The 26,152-nt window shown below is 31.0% G+C and overlaps 1 protein-coding gene across 2 annotated transcripts in view; it reads right to left on the bottom strand.

Annotated features, from left to right (window-relative positions):
• LOC129908868 (netrin-A-like) overlaps nucleotides 1-26,152 on the bottom strand; it is a 111,094-nt gene that overhangs the window by 30,730 nt on the left and 54,212 nt on the right. For both annotated transcript variants that reach the window (XM_055985680.1, XM_055985679.1), the window contains exon 2: nucleotides 6,081-6,269. In XM_055985680.1, coding sequence (XP_055841655.1) covers nucleotides 6,081-6,269 — 189 coding nt within the window. The remainder of the gene's footprint in view (nucleotides 1-6,080; nucleotides 6,270-26,152) is intronic.

The raw sequence follows: 26,152 nt of genomic DNA, 5'->3' as shown, positions 1-26,152 counted from the left end.
ATGATTCCTAAACACCCTGTAAAACATTTTTTTTTTAAATTCATTGGTGTAACAGCCCTGGAAATTTCCTTCAAATTAAAAAAAAACTGTACCGCTACCTCAATCCGTTCAAAAGTTATGATTTTTGCAACGAGATAAGTCATTTTGGACAACCGTGTGGCGATACACCACAGTCACCTTAGTGCAAACTCATTTCTGTGAGAAATGCGCAAAATTTTGAATGACCTTTTTACCAGTTCCAGAGGGTTGAATTTTAGGTCCTATATTGTTCTGTATATTTGATTATGAATGCCTTAGTGTCATATTTCTATGCTGATGATATTTGAAAACATTTTTTTGTTCGCATTCATCTCATTGGTGAATCCAAAATGATTAAGATTAGAATGTAAGTGATTGTAGAAATTTTTCAAGTGTAGTGAGCATGGGCGTAGCTAGAGATTTTATCTAGGGTGGGCCATATGTAGGTGTTAATCAAAACCAACATTACGATGGTGGAGAATTAAGAAAAAGTGGATCTAGGAATTCTGTCCTTGCGTCTGTACGTCCATCTGTACACATTTCCGCCATAAACCAGTGGACTGATTTTCTTCAAATTTGGTACAGATGATTTTTATAGAATTCTGAAAGTTGTTTTTTTTTTTTTTTTTGTCCTTTTTCTACCCTAATTACAAAGTGTACCCCCATACAAATTCTTCAAGTTATACCAAATAACTGGAAAAGGGCTCTAACGATTTTGATTAAACTTTGCAGGCGTAAAACTGCATTTTTAGTTTTTCTCAAAAAAGTCTAATTACAAAAAAAATTATTTAACAAAACTTTGAACTGAATGTCCGCTCTTCCCCAACATCAACAAAATTCCTTTATATAAATTAAGCCCTTAAAATCTGTAAACCATAAACAAAAAATTTTTTTTGTTTATGCTGTAAACTAACATAAGTGTTAGTTTACAGCAACTACGTGACACAGTCGTGCATTTTATTTACTTTGCTCCTTTAATTGGCAAAAAATTCGCCACTCTCTGTTGTTTTTAATAACTTAAAATTTGCCAAAAGTTTATTTTTAATAATATATTCGATCGGTAAATGTATTGTTTTAAATAATAGTGGTGTAACTCATTTTTTTTTTTTTTTTGAAAAATTTGTGTTTTTTGCTCAATGGTATCGTCTATCTAATATCTTTTAATATAAAAAGGAATCAACTCCAAATACGTAATTTATTTTTGATAGTTAGGTACTGGTTTTTCTTTTTATATTTTGTAGTGTAATATGGTATTCCGTTTTTTAAAAGCTTGTTATATGGAAATGCAATTGGATGGAGTTACATCACTTTTATTTTGAGCGACAAAAAAGTTGAATTCAGTCGCAATTTATGACAGCGATTGGCTTTAAAAACTGACCTTACCAAGTTTTCAATTTTATTTGCTTTATTTTTTTGTTTAAGGTTCTCTTGAAACTTATGGCGTTTTTAATTGGCAATCTGGAAGCAAAAAAAAGCAATCTGAATGCGTTCAATTGGGCAAAACTGACAGTTCTGATTCTGAAAAAAAAAGAGAATTTCTCTTCTGGTTTTAAAAACAGAATCAGAAGCAGAATCACTCACACATTCATAGATTTAAATGTCAGCAGCACAAATACAAATGAAATTTGGCGCGAATACACATAATATGTGAAACATGTTAAACTCAAAAAATACATTTACACCAAACTTCAGATTCTTCGGAATAAAAAAAAACTGTTCAATTGGGATTCCGAATCGAAGAACAATTCCGGATTGCCAATTAAAAACACCATTAAGCCAGAAGTGTAGGTACATTATAAAAATAAAAATTTGTAAATAAAAGTTGTTGTATGCGGGTGCCTATGTGACTCTAAGGCCGTATGTTAAATATTTAGCAGAGGATACATTTTTGACATTTGAATGTCTGTTGAATAAAAAATTATCTTTGACTTAATTTAGCTGTGTGAATTTGGATACATTTTTAACGTAGATAAATATTTTTTTCTGCAAATCGAAAGAATTAATGATTTAAAAAAAAAGTATAAATATTAACAATTTACAAACTTCCAACACGCGTTGTCATGTGAATTTTATTTTTATTTTATTTTTGTGTTGCCAGTAATGGGTAACTAACAATTTTTTTCATCATCAATAAAATGAAATATATTGAAAAATATAAATTTTTCCTAATATGCACTCGTAATGTTGTATACTACTTTTTCAATTTTCTTTCTTTATTTTCAGTTTTTTGATTAGTTATTGAAAAAAATACACAGAAAATTCTGCAAAAAATTTATTCTCTGAAAATAAAAATTTAACCGGCTCCTAGGCTCTCGGCTTAGTATTTAACCCGATTCACACACGGTCTAAGGCCGTGTGTGAATTGCGTTAAATATTTTTGACACTACTGAGGTTAATAAAAAAAATTTCAGCTGTATGGATTATTATTGTTTAGAATTTTGTCTGCCTTTTTTCTGCCATGATACTCCTTTTTAATAAAAAAAAAAAAACAAAAGCATCTGCAAAAAAAATTTAACTCAAATTTAACCAGGTGCCAGAGTCCAATAAAATTTTTAACAGCTGAAAATTTTTTAGTAACCTAGTGTCAAAAATTTTACATGCTGTTAACTATTTAACGCAATTCACACTCGGCCTAAATTGAAAAAGCTAATTATTGAATACGACCTTTTAGACTGCTCATATAAACGGAGTATTTATACATATCGCTGACTAAGAAATGTATACATAAACACAAGGCTGCACAGTGGTACCGGTTGCTAAGAAGGGCGGCCATAGGGGATTATGGTTAGGACAGCAACAAAATATCCTTGAATATGTGTGAGAATATACATACATATATAAAAAGGAATAATTCAAATGAAAAACAATTGATTTATAAAGAAATCTTGTATAGGTATATTTAATAACAAAATGTAAAAAGAAGTCTTGAATCAACATACAAACAAATGATGTTATTTTTTGAAATTATTTATTTGTTTTTTTTTTTTTTCAATTTCACTCATAATTTTTCTGTTACATTTTAGATTTAAAGCTTGCTTAATATCATATATTTTTATAAAAATATGTACAAAAACTTAAGGAAAACATACAAACTTAAAAAAAAAATATTATGAAAAAGTTTTAAATATGAGAAATATGGGTAAAATTGAAACAGTGGGTGTGAAAGAGTCAGTCGTAGCCCGTCGCACTTATTCGCAGACAGATAACAGATTCAATTGTTTAAGAAACTACACATGCTAGAGAAAATTTATATACAGGGTGTCCCAAAAGTAATGGATCAAACGAAGTATGCTGATAGGGGACCTTAAGGGCTCTCAGATTTTGGTAACTTGTTCATCCCAAATCCTTACGGTTTTCGATTTAATGCAATTCTTGTGAAATTTTGAAAAATCCCTACTTTGCAACAGTATTTTGACTCCTGCTGCCATTATTGATTTTTGTTTTTTACAATTCTTTTACTAAAACATTGACAAATAATTAGGAACAATTAATTAATCAAAATATTTTTTATTCCATACACCATTTCGCTGCAAATTAACTAACAGTTTCAAGTTTTATAAAAAATCAATTTTTAACTTTTATTTGAGAGCAACACCGCAAACAAAATTTCTACGGTGTGAGAATGGTTTATTATTTTAAAAAATTGCCCTGTTATTGTAGTTTTCAAAAATGTATAAAAGTTTGCAAAGTTGAACTTAGATCGCATAATATTACAATTTGAATTCAACAAAACAGGGTTTTTCAGAACAAAAAACAAGCAAAAATAAACACATTTTCTCGAGCTGTTATTTGTTTATTTTTCTTTGAACAAAAGCCTCTATTTTTGTTTGTATTTTTGCTTTGAAAAACCCTGTTTTGTTGAATTCAAATTGTAATATTTTGCGATCTAACAGCACCTTTGGAAACTTTTATAAATTTTTGAAAACTACAATAACTGGGCAACTTTTTGAAATAATAAACCATTCTCACACCGTAGAAATTTTGTTTGCGGTGTTGCTCTCAAATAAAAGTTAAAAATTGATTTTTTATAAAACTTGAAACTGTTAGTTAATTTGCAGCGAAATGGTGTATGGAATAAAAAACATTTTGTTTAATTAATTGTTCCTAATTATTTGTCAATGTTTTAGTAAAAGAATTGTTAAAAACAAAAATCAATAATGGCAGCAGGAGTCAAAATACTGTTGCAAAGTAGGGATTTTTCAAAATTTTACAAGAATTGCATTAAATCGAAAACCGTAAGGATTTGGGATGAACAAGATACCAAATTCTGAGAGCCCTTAAGATCCCCTATCAGCATACTTCGTTTGATCCATTACTTTTGGGACACCCTGTATATGAATCATGTATTTATATTGATGATGATGATAGTTAAAAGTTTCGTTAAAGTGAGAAGAAAAACAAAAGTATGGAATTTGAACCAACCCTTTTCTAGTCTGTTTTTTTTGAAAATTTTAAATAAAATAGAATTGTAAACTCTTTAAATATAGTACATACCTTCAACTTTAAGTTCCATAACAAAAAAAAACTTTAAAAATAATTTTAACCGAAAAATACACTTAAAAGTTTAAGTTGATTCGGGACCAAAATTAAAGCATTGAAACCAGACTTTTTTCGACAACTTTTCATGGTCGATATGAAAAGTTCCGTTATTTTCTCAAAATTTCTGTTATGCCATCTTAAAGAATAGGCTCTTTATAACAAATATTACGAAAAATGACGTCATTATATTGACATCGATATTTCGGCCTATGGCCTACTACGGAACCACTGTGCGGCTGGTTTTTTTGATTTTATACTCCTATAGATTGCCAGACATCTCTAGAATATACTCACCAAATATGAAATCTTTGTATTAATGGAAAGGTCCTTCGTTTCGCAATTTTCCATTTTTTATATTAACCTTCTACTAAAAAAAATCATGTTTTTATAAATCGGCTTTTTAGCAGGTTTCTTTACATATTCTTGTAGGAAATTGAACGCTCGACAAAAAAGGCCTTGGACACCATTTTCGTTTATCTAACCGTTTAAAAGATATTTGACGTCCAAAAATCTTAATTTTGTAAAAAATTAAATTTAATTAAAAATGAATTAAATTATTAAACATACATACAGCCCTATAATTCTCAGCAAGCGATATTAAAAAAAAATGTTAGTTGGAGCTAATATTAGACTAAAAGTTCCGTAGAGTTGTCGGTTTTTCTAGGGTGGGCCATTGATTTTCTAGGGTGGGCCTGGCCCACCCAGGACCCCCCCTTCCTACGCGCATGGTAGTGAGATTTTATTAACATTTTACAGATATTTGCGAGTTTTATCGAGTTTAGAGAAGCAAATTTAAACATTACTCTGTTAACATATAATCCAACTAGATATTATACAATCCAGTAAAGTATTTTCTTTTGAAGTTCAGTTTTTCTCAATCTCGTCCTCCACCCCTGTAAATTCATGCCACAATTCATTAAAATCTCTGATAAATGAAACTTAAAAAAAAATCTATAACAAGTGTAAGTGCACACCAATCAACATTGAAAAAAAAAATATCAACATCAACCATTACTACGACCAATAAATGCATTTAAGTGGGTGAAGTTGAAGTATCTAAAGAATGCAATGAATATGTTTTCTAATTAACACCATTCGTGTTCGACGAGCTCAAAAAATAAATAAAAAAAAAGGAGGTGAAAAAAAAATATTGCAAACATGTATCGAGTGGAAATACCAATGTCAGGCAATTATTTGCAATATATGTTGTATATATCCCAACAATCCATCCGTGCATGCTGCTGTTCCAAATGAAGTGAAAATTCAATTCGCATGTATGTAAAATTAAAAAAAAAGTCTGATCGCAATACCCAATACTTCACAAAAAGGAGTCATGTTAGTTTTTATTTTTATATTGCTCTAAATGCATGAAAAAAAGGTTAACTGATTACCTCAACACGTAACAGAAGTTGTTTAATTTTTTTTTTGGATTAAAAATGTTTTTTAAAAAATTACACAAAAGTACTTTCATATAAATGGCAAAGTAGGTAAATCAAAAATTAAGGAAATGTTTTTTAACTTACGTTTGCAAACCTTGCGGTGGTTAAGAGGTTTCGATGGATCACGGTAGTAGCCTTCTTTGCAATAATGACAATGCCGGCCAGTGGTTGAGTGACGACAATTCATACACACACCTCCAGATACTCGACCAGAGAGTTTAAATAGTTCCATATTGAATCGGCATTGCCGGGCGTGTCCATTGCAATTGCACACTAAAAAGTAAAAAAAGAAATATTTGAATTAGTAAAGTGAAAATAAATTGAATACAAAACAAAATTAGAGATATGTAGTTTACACTTAATTTGATATTTGGTTTTTTTTTCTTTGGAAGTATTTTCAACTGAATTTCAACCTATATTGTTATTATGCAAGTTATTATAATTTTAAGAAAGCATCATTCCGTAAGAAAATTTAAAAAAATTTCCCTTGTTTATAAGTCGAACAATAGTTCTCAGTGAGAGGGGTTGTTTTCATTGTTTCTTGTTATAAGAGGATTTGTCTCATGTTTTTCGTTGGGCATTTGGAACTTTTTTAAAAAAATAATTTCTCGGCTCGTGTGGGTCGTAGAGAGCTAATTTTTTTTTAGATTGTAGATAATTTAAAGGACTACAACAGTAATTTATTTTTTTAGTCAATACTTGCACCGTTTACAAAATAATAAGGCAAGAGTTTGCTAAACAAAAAAACGTCTTTGACTTAATATTACTTATTTTTTATTTGTTTCAACAAAAATAATTTGCACCAAATCGATAGAAAATGTTGTAACAAACAATTAATAGCTTTATTTTTTGTCGTAGGACACTCTGAAGCCGAGTTATTCCCAAAAAACGATATTTTTGGGTGTTTTCGCACCGGTTTTGCATGCGTTCATTTATCAATTGCTCGGCCATCTTTGGTGATAAAGAGCTGATTTTTTCGGTAAAATGCAGGACAAATATAATGACAAAATTTTTTTCGAAATAATGACAAAAATGTGTTTTTTAACAACAAGAATTTGACTTTAAATGGCTGCCATTTTGTATTTACTCACTCAAATACAATGAAATTACATACAACGATAGAAAATATTATAAGGAAGAGAATGTATGTATGTTTATTTTTTGGTCTACGACAATCTGGAGCAAAGATATTAGCTTAGAAGTAAAATATCCCAAAAAATGCATTTTTGTGAATAACTCCGCTAAAAAGTGAATAAGTTTTAACGAATTTTAAAAGGACTTCGGTGAGTGAGCTTACATTAGTTTAATATACACTCCTGCTTAAATTTATCGCACATCCTATTTATTTTACAGAAAAGCCCTATTATAACTTTATCTCGCAAGATCATGGTTATTTTCTAAAATAAGACAGGAGATATTTTAAATTCAATGTATGGAAGTAAAAAATTGTGGCAAAGATTTTGGGAGAGCTTTGCTGAAGTGTCTGTCATCCGGCGAACCTTTTAGAGAAGAGTCATAAATTTAGACTTCGTTAAGTACCCAAAGATACTTGACTGATATCCTCCAACAGCATGCGGTTCCAATCACCACTAGATTTGGTCCAAAGTTTAGTCTGAACTACGATAATGCATGCTAGAGTGGTTTGAGAATATCTTCAAGATTTTAATATGGATTGACCACACAGAATTCAAAAGACAATTTCTAGTAAATATTGAATAAAATGCATTCGCGACCGAAATCCACCTCCTTGCAGTCTTGATCAACTGAAAACTGCAGTGAAAGAAGTAATACAACAAAACTTTCAAAAGTTAATTCGTGGAATGAACAGAAGACTCCAGGTTGTCATATGCGCAAGAGGAGACAATACCAAGTATTGAGTAAAATTATTGGAAAGAACTTTTACTTGCTAACATTTAAAACAAATTTTTTTCTAAAAAACATAAATTATTTTAATATAAGTTTTCAGACCTTGAATTGTTAAATTTGGTTCATCTTTTTTTGGTTGGTAATACTGTTGCCGTTTTGCATATTTTCAACTTGCTAAACAATAAGCAAACACAAAAACTACACCAAAGAATTTTAAAGCCATTTTAAATAAGATACGGGGGTAAAACTAAAGAAGATAAAAGTGTGCGTTTATTTTGAGCAGGAGTGTAGAAAATTTGGAAAGATTTGTTTAATAGCTTCCTATCAGCTTTATAATGGATTTGAGTAAGACCTTATAATGATTTTTAGCAGAAACATAAACATAGTATACGGCAAGTTTTGCATCGATTTTCAAAGTTTAAATTTCAACGGTCACTGTGGTGTATGAGTAACATTTTGTTTACAAAATTTTTTTGTTGGTTAAGAAAAGTTCTCCTTTTGCTGTAAAAAGTAATGGAGCCAGATTACCTTGGTGAACCATTATTTGAATATGAAGTATTGGGCCATCTTGTAATCTTTGCGTAAAGACCACTTTGATATGTGTTCAAAACCCGTTAGTTAAGTGTTTCAATCTTTTTAAGTATATATGTGTATTGTGCATTATGTCGCTCCCTAAAGCGATACTTCTGTGATTTTTTTTTTCTTAGTTTGGCGGTCAAAACATCAAAGACAGAAACCTATTTCAATTAATTTATATATTTTTTGTACTACTTCTAGCTAGAAAGCTATTTATAAATCTTTGAATCTCAAGTTTCTCTTTCACTTCAAAAATATTTCTGAAACTATAAGACCTATTGTTGTATTTTATTTGAAAGGCTTAAAACAATCAAACCTTTTTTTAATTTTAACTGGTTGTGGAGTTAAAGTAAAGGTACGTAAAAAATGGTTTCCATACACAATCATATGTATATTGTTTGTGCCACCATCTCAAGTAAAAAGTCTTAAGATTCATATTTTAATTCATTCCTTTTGAGTGACTTTTAAAAACCTCAAATCAATTAAGTTTCGAAATTTTCAACAATAAGTGATTAATAAAACATAAGAACACTTATATAATAAAATCAACAAGTTGTAAAATTTTAAGGTGTTAAAACTTTAAGAAATTAGTCAGGACATCACGATTTCTGCAACCCTTAAACACGAAAAAGTTATTCGTTTGCATAAAATACATATAATATGCCTCGTTAAAATGGAATACATAAGCATTTTTTAACGTTGAGTAGGTATACCTTGCTAGTTGCCAGGTATACTCACTCAAAACTCCTTTCACTCTACACGTTATTAAAAATTCTGTATTCAAAACTTTAGTTGAAGTTCTATATATGCAAATAAGTTTAACACGTGCAGAACCGCTGACGGCTGTTAGCGGTTCATCTGTCAGATAATATTATCCAAGACTCACCACAAACTTTTATGTGAGTTTTTACGATGCTTTTTAATGACGTTTGGGGCAGTTTTGAAAGTGGCGAAACGGAACCACACAATCAAGAAGTACTTCAAGATGCATCAAAATGATAAAGATTAAGGACAATTTTAAGTACTACTCATGTGTTTGTTGTTGTTTGTGTACTTTTTTTTTTTTGTTTATATGGAATTTCGCAAATGTGAATGATGTTACCACAATCATGTTGTAAATCAGTTTATTAGTTGAATTTACGGCTGAGGCAGTGGCAGTCATTTAATTTAACGTGTATACGTCACCTGCAAACGCCACACGCACAAGAGTGTCGCAGCATGATGCATTTGACATGGAATTAGCATAACAGCATCAGCAGGTGGGGCCAGGCCAGCCAGCCAAATGCTCAATGCGCTTGCTGGGTTGCTTGCTATTCATGCTCGCTCGAGTAAAACGAGCGATGTTTGCAAATAAACTTTGAGGCTAATAAAGTGGCTCTAATGGTGATTAGATAGATATAAGCGCGACACACTCTGTTGGTGGTGTGATGAAGAACGAGTGCAGGTGACATGACAACGTGAGGAAAACTGTCGTCTGGTGACTTCTGTGTACACGCAGCAAAGTCAAGTATTTAAGAGTAAGTATAAGATAAGTTATGCATATTGGAGTTTCTAATAATAATGCACAAATCCGGCTACCAAGTTGCAAGTTACATGTTGCAAGCTAACATGAGAGTGCGTTCCTAATTAAATACTTGTTGTCGTTAGAAGGTTAACGAAAGATTTAAGACGCAATATTAATACGATTTGAGTGTTTGTTTTTTTTTTCTTAAGCCTTGGAAGGAATTTCTTGTAAAGATAATGATGTCTCGTTTTTAGCAAACAAACGGGAAATACAAATTGAAGCCATGACACGTTAAGAAGAGATTATTAGATGTGTAATGACATAGCCTTTGTTTATTTTTGAGGTTTGTTGCAGTTTAGTTTATCTTGGATATAGCCAAAAAAACAAAGGAAAGATTAGTAGCATTAAATACAATTCTTTCTGCAATTTTCGGAAATGAAGAAATAGTCTTCTGAGGGCTGCTAACTACACGAGAGTAACTTCTGGAATATTGGAAACTCTGCGAAGCTAGTAGCAGATTTAAATCGAAGACATTTACAAAGCTTAATTTCGTTTCTCTGAGGTGTTCTCTAAGATTCTTAGGTTTTTGTATTGAACATATAGATATCTTTAGATTATGTATCACACAGGAAAACTGTAGCTGATGATTGATCTGAGTAAATGTTGGTCTTTTTCTTGAATAAGGGAAACATTTTGAACGCGTATTGAATTTTAACAACTTGTTGGACGGCTATTCCCAAGTAACAGAAAGGATATATTTACGCTTGTTGTCCAGTTTACTTGGATGAAAAAGCAATCTGTTTTCTGGAAACTTGGTGAGTCGTAAAGGCTCATCATAAAGTTGGTGTCAAAGAAGTTTTTACGAAAACCCAACCAATTGTTGCCAAGTTATTCACAGTTATAGACGACAACGGAGAAGACCGTACTTGTCTTTTCCGTTACCGTCTTTCCCTAATAACAATTTTGCTTCTATCAAGGGGCACGGTAGTGCCCAGCCAAGTTCTCTAGCAACTTTGGCACTACACCCTTATTTAAAGGAAACAACTCAGGCCATTTTCGACCCCCCTCTAACTTCCACACCAAAGATGCTAGAAATTTCAAACTCGCTACATTTATTGAGCTTGTCAAAACCAAACTCCTAACAAAATTTAAGCCTTTTACGACAAGTAGTTTCTGAGATATAGGGCTTCAAAAATCGCAAAAACCGTAACTGACTGACTGACTGACTCACTCACTCACTCACTGATAGATCATCAAAATTAGGGAGAACTTCCCGTTAACGTAGAAACTTGAAATTTTACAGGGTGATAGGGCTTGTGGTGTATACAAAGGGAAAAATCGAAAATTTGAGATTTTCAATTCAGGGGGCGTGGCATCCGCCCTTTTCCGCTGAATTATCATCAAATATTATAGAGCACTTTTGATTATCGTAGAATCTTGAAATTTGGTAGAATGGTAGAGCTGGTAGTTTGTACAAAGGAAAAAATTTAAAATTTGAGAATTTCAGCCAGGGGGCGTGGCATCCGCCCATTTCCGCTGAATTTTCATTAAATATAATAAAGCACTTCTGATTATCGTAGAATCTTGAAATTTGGTAGAATGGTAGAGATGGTAGTTTATACAAAGGAAAAAATTTAAAACTTGAGAATTTCAGCCAGGGGGCGTGGCAACCGCCCATTTCCGCTGAATTTTCATCAAATATAGAGATTTTAATTCTACAGCCATACCTTGCAAAAAGTAGTGAAATCACAACAAAAACATTACTGTTAAAAAAGGAGCCAAGTTCTCCTATGTTGAAATTATGCTGGCACAAAAAGTACTGAGATGTAAAAGTGTACCAAGTTCTAAAGTTTGGGTTCAAATTCGTATCAATAAAATTTTGATTGTTTACTTGGCAATTTTTGAAATAACTTTAAAAATCGGTAATTAAAAGAAAAAATGTCAAGAGAACAATCAAAATTTTATTGATACGAATTTGAACCCAAACTTTAGAACTTGGTACACTTTTACATCTCAGTACTTTTTGTGCCAGCATAATTTCAACATAGGAGAACTTGGCTCCTTTTTTAACAGTAATGTTTTTGTTGTGATAATGCTTTACAGAAACAAAAATTGCATCTTTAAAGCTTTATAGAACCAAAATTGTTTGTCGGGTTGTCTGTTAATATTCTCGTTAGGTTTATTTAGTTTTTCGTGAAACTTCTTGAACATCAACTTTTTGATGAGCTCTAATGACTCACCTAGTTTCAAGAAAAAATATTGCTTTTTCAGCCAAAAAGACTGGATAACAAGCGTAAATATGTCATCTCCGTTACTTTGGAATAGCCGTGGAGATGACCAAACTGACTTTTTTTTTGCCACTGATCCATTTGGAAGCTTCGGTAATAAATAACTGCAGGTTAATTCTGATGGTTTGCTGATTGATGATGGATGGACAGCTGTTAGTTATCGGTTTCCTTAAGCAGCTAAGTTCCGACTTCTAAATGGTCGAAAATACAAATCTCCAGGCTGCAAAACTGGGTTTGTTGAGGAGGTATAGAAAAGTTTATCGTGTGAAAAAAGTAAGGTTTTGCACTCAGTTGGTTAAAGTTCAACGCATGTCATCAAAAGATAGAAGAAAAGCTCAAGCTGAGATCTTAAAGTTCTGTTGTATTTAACTGCAGACTTGCTGTTGTAGAATTAAATGAAGAAGAAAAGACCAATATTTTCTTGTTTGTTTATAACGAAGGAAGTCCTAGAAAAACAAGTGCTTCTATTCACACACTTTCGATGCCCTGAAAGTATTTAACGGTGGCACGATTTCTGTTGGCTTCAGACTGAAGAAGGTATGTAATGTAGTCCAATTCGTTTGGTATTGAAGTAGTCTTTAAATAGTCACACTTCATTTGAATGTGAAAATTTCAGGCTTGGAATGATCATATTTTCTCAATGATGAAAATAACTTAATCTAGAATTCTGCTGATTTCTTTAAAAGCAATGGTGGTTTCCAGTTGCAAATCAAGTTGTGTTACGGAGTAAGAGCTATTGAATCAGCTGTTCATGATGATCGAAAGAAGTGTTATCTCTGCTTAAGGAAGCCTTTGTGGCTTCCGGCACACTTCTATGGTTTGATTTTGGGGATGATATCTGCAAATTTCAGTTTGCTGAAAGGTTTGATGGTAAGAGCCTCACAATGTTTAGTTTTCTTAATTGGTTTTCTTGAGGTTAGTCTGTTGTCTGGAGAATAAATTGGCTAAGGTCAATCATGGGCTGAACTGCTTCGTGGTCACTTTGAATATTATTCCTTTTGGGGGATCATTTTTAAAATACACGCTGAAATATAAAAAGGATCTCTTGGCTTCCTTTAATATACTTATGCATGTGCTTATGTAGAAAATTTCTGACAAAGATACTGAAAAGTTTGGGGATATCTTGTCACTTTTACAAACCTATCTGTGATCTAAGAGTCAATGATTAAACCAATATTATTTTTTTTATCAGCTTTCGAAAATATTTGTTGAAATTTGTTCCTTTTCAAAATATTTTGTTCGATACAAAAATTTATATTTCACACAAACGTAGCAAAGTTAAATCATCAATTTTGTTTAAGTTTCTTTATTCTTCTCCATCTTTATTAGTCCTTTAGAACATGGTGTTGCATAAAGGAACAATAAATGGCGCCCAATGTGAAGTGTCTGATGTGATGTGATTAAAACATCAACCCACATTTTGGTTTATTTTACAGCCCAATCAAGCCTCTTCCTAAATGCATTTAAACTAAATATTTGTTTTTGTGTGTCAAAAAAAACAAATTTATCTCTCCACTATATTCGAATAGTGCTACCTTTTTAAGCCCCCTCTAATGACTTTACACTCATTAAATTTTATCAAAGTCCAAAAAAAACTTTGATAGTTTGTTGTTTATTTCAATCGGAAATTCACAGTCACAGACAAAGACCTGCAAATTACAACAAAGCGTCGACAAAAGTTCGAAATGATTTATAAATGTCATTTTGGCCGTTGATTTTACGACTTGTTGTTTTATGTTTTGGTGTAAAGCGTTTATATATATTTTTTTGAACTTTTTTTTTTCTTCGTCTATGACAGCTAGCTCGGCCTTAAGATTGTGTTACTGATTATGCTGTTTAAATATTCATGAATTTCTAAACAGTAATTAAGTTATTTGAATCTCGCCAGAGCAGAGCCCCCGTCACTTGAAATTGGACTTGCTAAAGTATTCATCGGGATAGTTAAAAAGACCCATAATAAAATGAGAGATTTTAATTTATTAAGCGAGTGTCTGCATTCTGAAGAGGGAATTGAATTGAATTAATTATTTCATTTCACTGCTTTTTATTTTATTGATTGTGTAACCGTCAAATTAAAAGCGCAGTTATACATAGGTATATTTGAATCTATGTTATCTATATTTATATTCAAATGAATTGAAGAAGTTTATTTTTTTCTCATAAGATCGTTTTTTTGCTTAGATAAAACAAAAACAGACAAAAAATCTGCAAACAATTTTGTGGTTTAATTAAAAAATTTTAATTGAACGAAATCTTTTGATCTTTTAGGTAAACATTGGACGTTTGTTTAAAGTGCTTCAAGGCCGATAAAACGTATGGATATATTTTTGTTTTGTCTAAGTTAGACTATACGCTGAGATTCAAGGTCTATTTAGAATGGAAATTATTGAACTCAGTAGCAGTGTCAACATACTCGTACTTATGACAAAATGTTTAATAAATAAAGATGACTGCGATAAGACGTCATACAGATTTCTTGAATAAACATATTATTTTTTTGGCCCAAAAACAAAACAATTTAATTCAACGGTTATGGTACTTAAGTTACAAAGTGTGTCTAAGATAAATCGATTCATTGTTTATTCAAAAAACTTCGTATCCATTTGAGGTAGTAATAATTAAAGTTATAGTACTTTCAAGTCCATTTAGATGGAGATATCGTAACTGAATTTAGTTGTTTCAAATAAATTGAATACAATAAAAATATTGAAGGTAGTTACTTATTATTATTTGAAAGTGTTTTGAATTTGAAATAGTGGGTGCAGTTAATAACTTAATGTTTCTTTAGTTGGATTATTGCATTAGGTAATATCACTTATGTTGCCTTAATTTAAAAAAAAAACATAGGGCTGATTTGAAGTATGAATAATTCAATTAGGTTTTGACAGTAGATAATGTTAAAATAAAATCGTGCTGTTGATATTACTTCGTATCTGCTATTAAAATAAATAATTTTTGTTTTTATTTTCTTAAAAAGGGTCAGCAAAAGAAAAACAAAAAAATATTATATAAATTGTAGGTCACTATCTTTTCTTAAGGTGTTCATAAGGCGTTTTTGTGGAAAATGTTCACTTTTCAACTCATAGGCCAATATCAAAAAAATAACTAGTTCATGTTATTATTCAGTAACTTGTCATGTTTGCCTTGAAATTTTTATTCAGATTTATATTCAGCACACTAAAAACTATATTAATTACAAATAAAAACTGTTTTATTATAATATTTTACCTTAAATACATTTTGCCTATATACAGGGTGTCCCACAGTCACCGCCCCAAATGAAAACCATGGATTCCTGAGGTCATTTTAAGTCGAAAAACTTAAGTGGTAATTTTCTCGTTTTCGTCCCGTTTTCGAGTTACCACGGTTTTTATGATTTGTACTCTCTTGTCCTTTAACTGGCCTTATCTTTGCCAAACTACGTTTGATTTGAAAGATTTTTTTTACAACCAATCAAAAATTTATTACAGTTTAAATTTGTCTCAAAACTTTTTTTTCTGCGGACAACCGTTTCTCCACAATTTTGCATCGAACACAATTTCCTTCGTTTTTTAAGTTGTTTTTTACACTTTCCTATCATTTAAGTCAAAAAAACACGTTAATGAGTATTGATTTTTTGTGCTTTTTATTAAAGCCCGGTTTATTTTCATAAAAAAAATAAGTTTTATATCATAAAAAAGGCTACTAAAAGTAATTAAAAAAAAAAATAAACAAACTGAGTGAAATAAAAAAAAATAATTTTTAAATAAAAAATTAATTTAAATGAATTAAAAACTTTTTCTGAGGTATTGTGGTTAAGAAAAGAACAAATAGATAAAGCTCAGAGAAAGTTTTAATTCATTTAAATTAATTTTGTATTTAAAAACTTTTTTTTTAATTCACTCAGTTTGTTTATTTTTTTTAATTACTTTCAGTAGCCTTTTTTATGAAATTAAACTTATTTTTTTTATGAAAAAAAAAATTGAGCACAAAAAATTAATACTCATTAACGTGTTTTTTTGACTTAAATGATATGAAAGTGTAAGAAACAACTTAAAAAACGAAGAAAATTGTGTTTGATGCAAAATTGTGGAGAAACGGTTGTCCGCAGAAAAAAAAAGTTTTGAGACAAATTTAAACTGTAATAAATTCTTGATTGGTTGTAAAAAAAATCTTTCAAATCAAACGTAGTTTGGCAAAGATAAGGCCAGTTAAAGGACAAGAGAGTAAAAATCATAAAAATCGTGGTAACTCGAAAACGGGACGAAAACGAGAAAATTACCACTTAAGTTTTTCGACTTAAAATGACCTCAGGAATCCATGGTTTTCATTTGGGGCGGTGACTGGGGACACCCTGTATAAGGCCAGTATAGAATGTGGTTATGTTTTTTTTCCAGAATTAGTTTATGTATATCAACATAAAACATCTTGAGAGGCAAACAAAAAAAATTAATTACTTACTCGTGAAGAGTTTCAAATTTCATTTGTTGTTAATTCTATGCCTAACCATTATCAAAAATTTTACATTTTGACTTGATTTTATTACATATTTTTGTTTGTTTGACCAAATTTGAAATAATACTTTTTCTAAAAATTGATTTTATGGTTTGGATAAATGGAAATTAAGTTATCTTTATACGAGATATTGAGGCATATGCATAAAAAAAAGTAATTACTAGTAGTAAAAGGTTTATAGTAAATACTAGTACTACTAGTAGAAGCTAAAAGTAATAGTATTTACTACATTCGGTATGCATAAACCTTAGTTTCTACTAGCTAGTATAAAGTAGTAGTAATTACTGGATTCATCCCAGTAAATACTACTAGTTCATCTGAAAGTAATAGTATATACTAGATACCTACATAAATGCTGTTGCTTTTTTTTGTTCTGTTTTAACCAATTTTTTGTATTACAATTTGTTGATAATAACAACTGGTGTTTAAGGCGGTAAAGGAGTTTTATACGCTTAGGACAAATGCCGAAAAAAGCATTTTAATTTTAGTACACATAATTTACTTCACTATTTCAAATCTACTTTGCTATTTTTACTTCGCATTACTTTGACTTAACAAGAAACGAAAAAGAAGTAGTTCTTCAAGTAGCGCAGAAGCGGACAAAGAAGAGTTAGCGCTGCCGCCGCCTGCTTACCAATCTTCTGTATCTGCACCAAAACGCAAAAGGCGTATGGAACAGGAGACCGAAGAAACAATTTCTCAAACTAATAGTGAGCTTCAACGTTTAGTGCATAAACAAAAAATACCAAGACTGGAAACTCGGCGGTCAACTGACGTTTGCCTACAAGCTGCGAGGTGTGGTGAATGTCGTGAACCTATCGTTGTGTTCGTGTCAAATGTGTGGTAAATGTCGTGAATCTATAAATGTGTGCGTGTTAACGTCATTTATCAACGTGGTGGCTTTCACATATATTCACAGACAGCACTGTACACAAAAGGGTTTCGGGGGGAAAGACGTACGAAAATTTCCAGTCTTGGTATTTTTTGTTTATGGTTTAGTGCTTCTGGAAAACTTAAAACTTATGAGGATGCAACAGGAGCTTCTTCAGAAAAGGTTGTCTAGCAATAATGACGATCATTCGCATGCGTTCTTCGCTGTTTATAAATTTTTCAGATCTTAAATTGAAAAAAGCTGCCATTTTTATATTCGAAATAAATCCTCTGCAAACCGATTGCTTTGAAAGTAACTGAAACTGATGATGTCGGCATTTAACATGAGAAAGTTTTTACTAGTAAATGTTCAAGTTGGTGTTCAGAAACTTAAAAAATTAGCAGTAAATACTAGAAAGTAAAAGTTTTTTATGCATACCAAAACCAGTATTTACTATAAAAATTCATCCAAAACTAGTAAATACTATTCTTCTAGTAAATACTACCTTTCCAGCATTTACTATGTTTTTTATGCATATGGAAAGTAGTAAATACTATTAAAATTTACTAGTAAAAGCATATGCTACCTTTTATGCATACGGCTCATTGACTGAGTTGCCTCTAAGTTAAAACTTTATTATCAACGCTTAGCAATTTTGAGGGATGTTTAACAAAAAATATTTTTTTTACTTATTTTTACATTTTTGAGCCTTCAATAATTTCTAATTAAATAAAAGCAATCGTTTGGTGTTGTTGTTTATAGTGTAAAATGTTTACCGAGCTATGTATTGGGAAAGAAGTAACTTGTTCTTTTATTTTGAGGGAATACCATAAATGGTACATAAAAACGGGTAAAACATAAAAAGTTAGTACCTAATTGTATTTTTTTGTACATTGTATGTAATACAGCAAAAACATATAATAATTCGACCAACTCGCTGGGTTAGTAAATTTTATCTCTGAAGAAAATGACGAAAAAGAACTATAACTTTAAAAAATGTATTTTTTGGATATTTTTTTCATAATTCCAATTGTTGTGGTGTAAGATTTAGTGAGACAAATTCAGATTTGTGTTTATCACTTCAAAAAACATAAAGTAAGCCAATAAAATGCTTTTCACCAGAACAAAGTGAAAAAAATAATAAAAATAAAAATTATTTTTATTTTTAAGCGGAGTGATTGAATATAATTCAATTAAAAAGTTAATAACTTTTTATTATTAAAAAGTTAAATTGACTTTTTAATAATAAAAAGTTATTAACTTTTTAATTGAATTATATTCAATCACTCCGCTTAAAAATAAAAATAATTTTTATTTTTATTATTTTTTTCACTTTGTTTACTTATTAGCCTGACCACGGGCAATTGTTTTTAGGTGCAAGAATGTAACCATGTTCCCCTAAAATATTAAAATTCACAGTCTATTCAGGTTGTGATTTTTATAAGTGTCTGTATTCATGGACCAAAATTTTGCGTCTTAGTAAGGGTATGACAGCATCTAACTGATGAGCCCACTGTCATACCTGGGCGAAACGCATATGGAGTTTCACCAGAACATTTCACTTTTAAATGAATCTTAATAATATTTAATTAGTACGGACACTCTAGTGTATGCGCAACTTTTTTTCCAAACTATTTTTTGATGGATATGAAAAAATTATTTTGCTAAACAAACAATGTAACAAGTTGGACAAGTTTTTGTATAAAACCATTATATTTAGAAAACTTAAAGTTGATGCGATGTACCACATCGTTATTGTTAGTAAAGAGATTCAGGTGTAGTAGCTTTTAATTTGGCTTGATTGCATGGTATTGAACACATTCAAGGATATTGAAATATTTCAATATACCGCCCATATGGCTGAATCTCTTTTTTTAAAGTCGATGTTTTATATATTTTTACTTCATAGAAGTAACACTTGCATGGTATGTACATATCTAAATTTTGAGTATTCGATCAGTGAATGTACCAGTAAAAGTGGTGTAAAAGTTCTTTCAACAGTTAGGTAAATTTTGCGAAATATTGTAAATAAGAATTAATTTTGCAGTAGCTATTTATTAGAAAAAACATGACTATTATTATTTTCAGAGTTTAATTTCTTTAAAGTTTATCTTCAATGGATATTTTTAATTCCTTCCGAAAGTTTCTTTATTGCCATTAAATATCGAAAATATAATGATCTGTAAGAATTTAAAAAAATCTTTCTGAAGACGTTCTTTCGTCACTTGAAAAAATTACCCTAAATTGAATTCTAAGCTCAAGTTTTGCTTTTTTTAGGAACAGAATATATGGAGCTAAAACTACCTTCATATCAAGATTAAAAAATGTTGATTGAATCAAAGCATTCAAAATTAAATCTCAACAACCTTGATTTGTTTTTCAACACAAATTAACTGTTCGATAAATCAACAATTGAAAAGTATGTTCCTGTGTAATAAAAGTAATTCAACAAATTAAAAGTAATAAATGACTGCAAATAAATATTTGTCACACTCAATAAAGCTTAACAAATAATTAACATTGTCTATTAATCAAGTATCCAATCTACAACAATTGGTATTGTTTTTTCTATTCATAAATTTATCATAGATTAACATCAAAAAGATATACAATAAACTTCAATAAAATTCCAAATGACTATACGACTACGACTATAAAAACTCTTCAATAAGTGTCAAATGGGCAAAAGATCGCTTTTGCTACCACTTTTTCTGACCGAAATTTCTTATTCAGAAAACTCGTTAAACGAAAAAAAAAATGCATACATTAAGCATTCATTAGGCAACACCTGCGGGAACTGGGAACCCAAACCCATTCATAGACCTCGCTAGACGAACATATAGACACATCGTTATAATTTAAAACTATGAACTCATATTGACTTTACTAGGAATAGAAATAGAATATTACGAGGTCATAAAACCCTTTGGGTTATGCTTATAACAACGTTATGAATTTCTTTTGTAGTACATCAAAGTTTATGTTTGTTTAATAACTTTTTTGCGTTAGACTTGAGTAATTCGTACAAAACAAACACATTAACGGAAAGCCCTCTGGTCGAGGTTAAAGCACTTTTTTGCCCGAAAATGTTTTCTTTAAAAAAAGTTACTTAACATCTTTTCTGTTGTAAAATGAAGAAAGCATCAAATTTTTAATAGCTCAAGTAAATGTTACAAGACCAGACGAATAAACTCCATGTACAGATTATGCACAAAAGTAAAAGTTGGTTGGTCAAGAAAATAATAATCCCATCAGCTTGAAATTATGACTTCGACATTCCAGAACACTGTTTTGTCTTTTTTCGTTTGACGAAAACTCTACCTATAACATATGAGCGTGTTTCTTAATTGTTACGAGACATCTCTAGAAGTTGAAACAATAAAGGTTAACATGTCACTGAATGGCAACTTAATAAAAACAAAAGAAAAGAAAAAAAAAAAAATCAAATATTCAACGATGAAAGCCTAAATCCCGTAGAGCCCACAGGCTCATTAGCTGGGCAATGTTTTTTCGATAGGTGACATGGGAATAAACGTGTAACGTGATAAGGGTAACTATATCGACATCAACATTGAGCAGTTAAGACTTTTTTTTGTCAGTTTTGGTTACCAATTAATAGCTCCTACCAGGTCAAAATATATATTCTCCTCGTCGCAACTCGTCGAATGGTAACAAGACATTTAAGGAAAATAACAACATGGTCGCGGTAATAAATTGACGATTTGAGACATTGTGACAATCGGACAAATCTGGTTTAGTTGCAGGCCCAAAGTGTGGGGATTAATCGAAATCGAGATACCGGTCGGGAAGCTATTTAGAAAATGCAATCCATAAACACAAACACATACAAAAATTATCAAGAGTAAGAGTTGTAAGGGTTATCCGAATGGATAGCGCGCAGAGTTGGCGTTTGTTATGTAGGAGCTTTTGGGAACATTCACTGAACCGCTTCAAATTAATGGTTGAAATCTAAATTCAATACGGTTGCAATTAATCATCGAAATGCATGAAAGTGAGAATTAATGATTTGGAATCTCGAACCAATGACTTATTTCCTGACCATAAGTAGGTACTTGAGATAGAAATATACATGTATAATAGCTACTAGTATAGGTTTTGTAAGACAACTGGTACGTCGCGTCGCGGTGCGGTGATGAAGAAATCTCATGAAAATTGTTTTTGAAATTAATGTGCTTTTAAGTTGTTTGCATATACCCACTCATTCACATGACCACCGAACACGCAAAAGTTGATTTAATGGTAGTCGCTGAAGATGTCCGCTGATGATGAAATACAGTGGCGAATCTAATCCGAGGTGAATTAGGCGCGCAGAATCTTTCAATACAACCATTTTCTCAAGCAACTATGGTGTTAAAGAGTATCTTCGGCAATTTTTAGGTAATTTAGAACTGAACTCTAAATCGACAGTTTAATTGGAAGCTATATAGCTTACCAACTTAGATTCATTACTTCTTGTAAGAGAAAATGTGGGAGAAAATAAATTTAAAAAGTCAATAAGCATTAGATTTTATCTAATCCGGCACTGATGAGAGAAATTTGAATTGGTCCAATATATTGTGGTTTGATTGATAAATAAATCAATCTTTAATGGAGGTTTAATTATGTTGTGGTGGGAAGAATTGACTTCATAAATCAGGAGTTGTGTCAAGTTGAAAGAAAGTTAACTTATAAGTTTCAACTGGTCTGAAGGGCGTTTGAACATCTAAACATGTAATAATTTTTGTATTAAGTTTAAATTTGGTTATTCTCAGTTCTGTTACAAAATACGGAGTGGATGTTAAACTTTATACGCCATTGTATAAATGAAATATAAACAAATAGAAAAGATCGATAAACTTAGTTTATTTTAATTTTAAGTGAAACGCATTGGAGTTGAGGTCAATTGAACTTTTAAACTTAATTTAACAGGTCTTCTGACAAGGTTGTTCTCGGAGTACTCAGAACCGGATGTGCAGTTTTGGGATGTATTGCGTTGGATTAGTTGTGTAAGCATTTAGCCACGGTAATTGCCGACTGGATGTCGGAGAAAAAATTAACTACTGCCTCGTAACTCACTAAAATTATGTGCTCATCCAATGTATCCAACGCGCAGAGGTATTTTATGTTCGGGATGTGTCGTTGTTAAGTAGTCAGTCATCCTTCTCATTCTCATCAGTAGATTGGGTCGATTGATAATATTTTTAAAATTATTTCGCCCGATTGCACCAATTTCCAATTGTATGATTTTTTCTTCCTCGTTAGTCGCTTGTTGTTATATTATTTTTGCAGCTGTTGGTCGAAGAAAACTACCAGAGATACACAAAGGAGAAGGGAAACTTTCGTACGTTTTACCCCCCCCCCCAAACCCATTTGTTTATTTCGTGTTGTTGTACTTTCTTTTGTATTCGTGAATAAATGTGAAAAACACACACAGTGCAATCACAGTGTTTTTACGTATACTTTTCCGATTTTTCACGCATACTTAGCCAAAAATATCCGATTTTTCACGCATACTTATCCAAAAATGTCTGCCGGAGCTTGTAGGCAAACCCGTATGACGCCAGAAGTTTCTCATCTCTTTTGGGTATCTCTGAAAACTACGATGCACATCCTCAGTATTTTTCTCTCGAACATTTGCAGTTCCTTCATGACTGTGAGGAATATCGCACCATAACGGCGATATGGGAATAGTTTGCAGTAGCTCCTTGCAGATCAAGAGCTTCGTTTTGTTTAATTTTGGTCTACTTGTTTAGTTATCAAGGCGGTTAAGGTGATGGAAGGTTAAGTTGGCTTTTTTGAGGAGAGTGATTATTGAATGTCAGAAGCTCATTAAAGTTGATTCCTGCCTAAGTACTTAGCGTTGCGTTTGGCTGGCAATCTAGTCGGAAGTGTCAATGTATAATGCTTTTACAGGTACTGTTTATACCTCGAGCTACAAAGTATAAGCCACTGGAATGATTTTCTTCCAACTTGATTATTAACAGTTTTCGGTGATCTCCTAAAGGAGAAGTTATATATTTTTCTATTCCAAAGTAACGGAGAATACATAGATAAACTTGTAATCTAGTTTATTTTGTTTAACAAGCAATCTATTTTCATAAAATTTGGTGATTCTTGAGGGCTCATCAAAATGTTGATATCCCAGAAGTTTAACGAAAAACGAATTAAACGTAGCCAAATGATAAATAGAAAAAGACGATAACGGAGGAGATCCTACGCGTCTCCTCCGTTTTAAGAAAAAAGATTACTTCTTCAACGAGATAAAGGGTCGTATGCAATAAAACGAGCTTAAGCTCTTATATCACTTTTTAGTATATTTTGTTGAGATCTATATCTTATTTTCTTGAGATAGATCTCTAGAAAATGTACTGAAAAGTGAGATAGAGCTTAAGATCATCATTTTTGCATAATAGAATAGCCAAAGTGTATAAATGTTTTTTGAGACACAAAGTTCGCTGTTACAAAAAATGAGCGTTTTATAAATTCTAATTTTTTTGATAAAACGGCTCGAACGATTTTCGAAATTTAGTTTTTTTTTTTTTTAAACAGTAAACAGCTTTTTATACAAAAAATAAAATGGTATATTTTGGTTTTTGGCCAAATTTTAAACGTTTTTCAAGGCTCTTATAATGCCTTGAATTTAATTTTTCCTTAAAAAAAAATGAGTAATAACTGTTCCTTAATTTTACCATCACAGCAAATACTTGCAAAGCAGTTTCCCTTTGTTTTGCAATTTGTCAAAGATATTTTACGAACCCTTACCTGCACATGACACGTTTTTTGAATAAGTGTTTATGTACGTACATAAGTTCAATCGTTTTCACATGAAAAAAAATCTTAGCTAATAATTTTTTTTTTTTCAGAAATGTTCCACATACGCCACAGTGACTGTTGAAGTTTAAACTACAAACATTTTCTATCGATGTAAAAAAAATGTGAAACTGATTCTGGTTTTTACTAGCGATATAGGTACTATAGGGCAAGTTTAGGATTCGTAAAAAAATCGAACTCGAGATAACAATTTTACATGACATTACGATGATGGAGAATGCCAAAAAAGTGGGTCCGGCAATTCTGTCTGTCTGTCTCTATCTGGAGTTGCAGCCTAAACGAGTGAAGTGATTTTCTTCAAACTTGGTGGTTAGCAGTTTTTGGTGATTCCCTAGAGGGGAAATTGAAATTTTTTTTTTATGACCAAAACTAACGGTACCTGCCATATAACGGAAATAGAAAAGTTAATTTTTTTCAAAAACGGCTCTAACGATTTTGATTAAAATTTTTGTGTGTAGTACTACACATAATAGCCAACTTTTTAAATAAAAAAATATTTTTTGTACCGTTATTAACGGTACCTGTCATAGAACGGTTTTTTTCGTTTCTGAATATCTCGTACAACATTAACCCGATTTAAATGAAAATTTTTATACAAAAGTGTGTAAGTAAAGATAATATTAAAATTTTAGAAAATTTTCAAAAAACGCATTTTTGGTTTTTTTAAAAATATTTCAAAATTTTTTTTTGAAAAATCAATTTTTTGAAAACGAATCAATGAAAAATTTTGAAATTTAGTGTAAATTAATTATTTCTTCAAAATGGCATACCAACTTTTTTTTTGAAAAATGTTAAAAATTTTTATATATAAAAAATTATTTTTTTAAAAAACGGCTCCTACAATTTTCGAAAATTTTTTTCTAAAAATACCTTTTTATACAAGAAATAAAATGGCATATTTTTTATTTTTTTTAAAATAATTTAAAACGGAGTTTAATTAATTATAAAAACCGATTTAATTTTTTTATACTACTTATGAAATTTCTTCAAAATATCAAAATATCAAATTTTAAATTTCTTGAATGAAAAGCTTTAATATTATAGTTACTTTAAGCATAAGAGCAAGTACGTGCGACCCCAGTCGTGCAATTTATTTTGATTGCACACTGCTCTATCAAGTGATGTGTTTATGACTGTGTTTGCTTTGATAAACCATAAAACCAAAAGGTGAAATTTAAATATTTTTATAGTGACTATTTACCTTATGTTTATAAATTAATTTTGCATTTTGGAAAATGTATTTCAACTGAATCATATTTAATTTTTCTGGGTCTTTCGCCAAATTTCATACAAAATTGGCGTTCATCCTTTGTTATGGAGTCCCTAATTTAAAACAGCCTATAAAGTGGATAAAACCTAAATATAAAATAACCAGAAAAGAAGTATTATATTAATCTATTCATACTTTTATTTGAATGTGTTTACAACATCCACGCATCGCATCTATTTCTGCGAAAGTCCCATTTCCATACTCAATGTTTTCCGAATATAAATTTCCCACCTCCACCAAAATTAACCACTTCCAAGGAAAATATTCATCAAATTCATTTGAATGCAAACAAGAAGATTAGTCAAATAAATTGAAGTCTATCGATCACTTATAGCGAATTAATTACCCGACTGTGGACATACAAGGTACAACAACCCTCCCCCCAAAACAAAACTGAGATATGGTTCATGTTTATTCTCAAGGGAAATTAATTCTGTACCAATGCACGTATCTTAT

Source organism: Episyrphus balteatus, chromosome 2 (genome assembly GCF_945859705.1).
Source record: "Episyrphus balteatus chromosome 2, idEpiBalt1.1, whole genome shotgun sequence".
Lineage (NCBI taxonomy): Eukaryota > Metazoa > Arthropoda > Insecta > Diptera > Syrphidae > Episyrphus > Episyrphus balteatus.
This window is presented reverse-complemented; position numbering and strand designations above follow the sequence as displayed.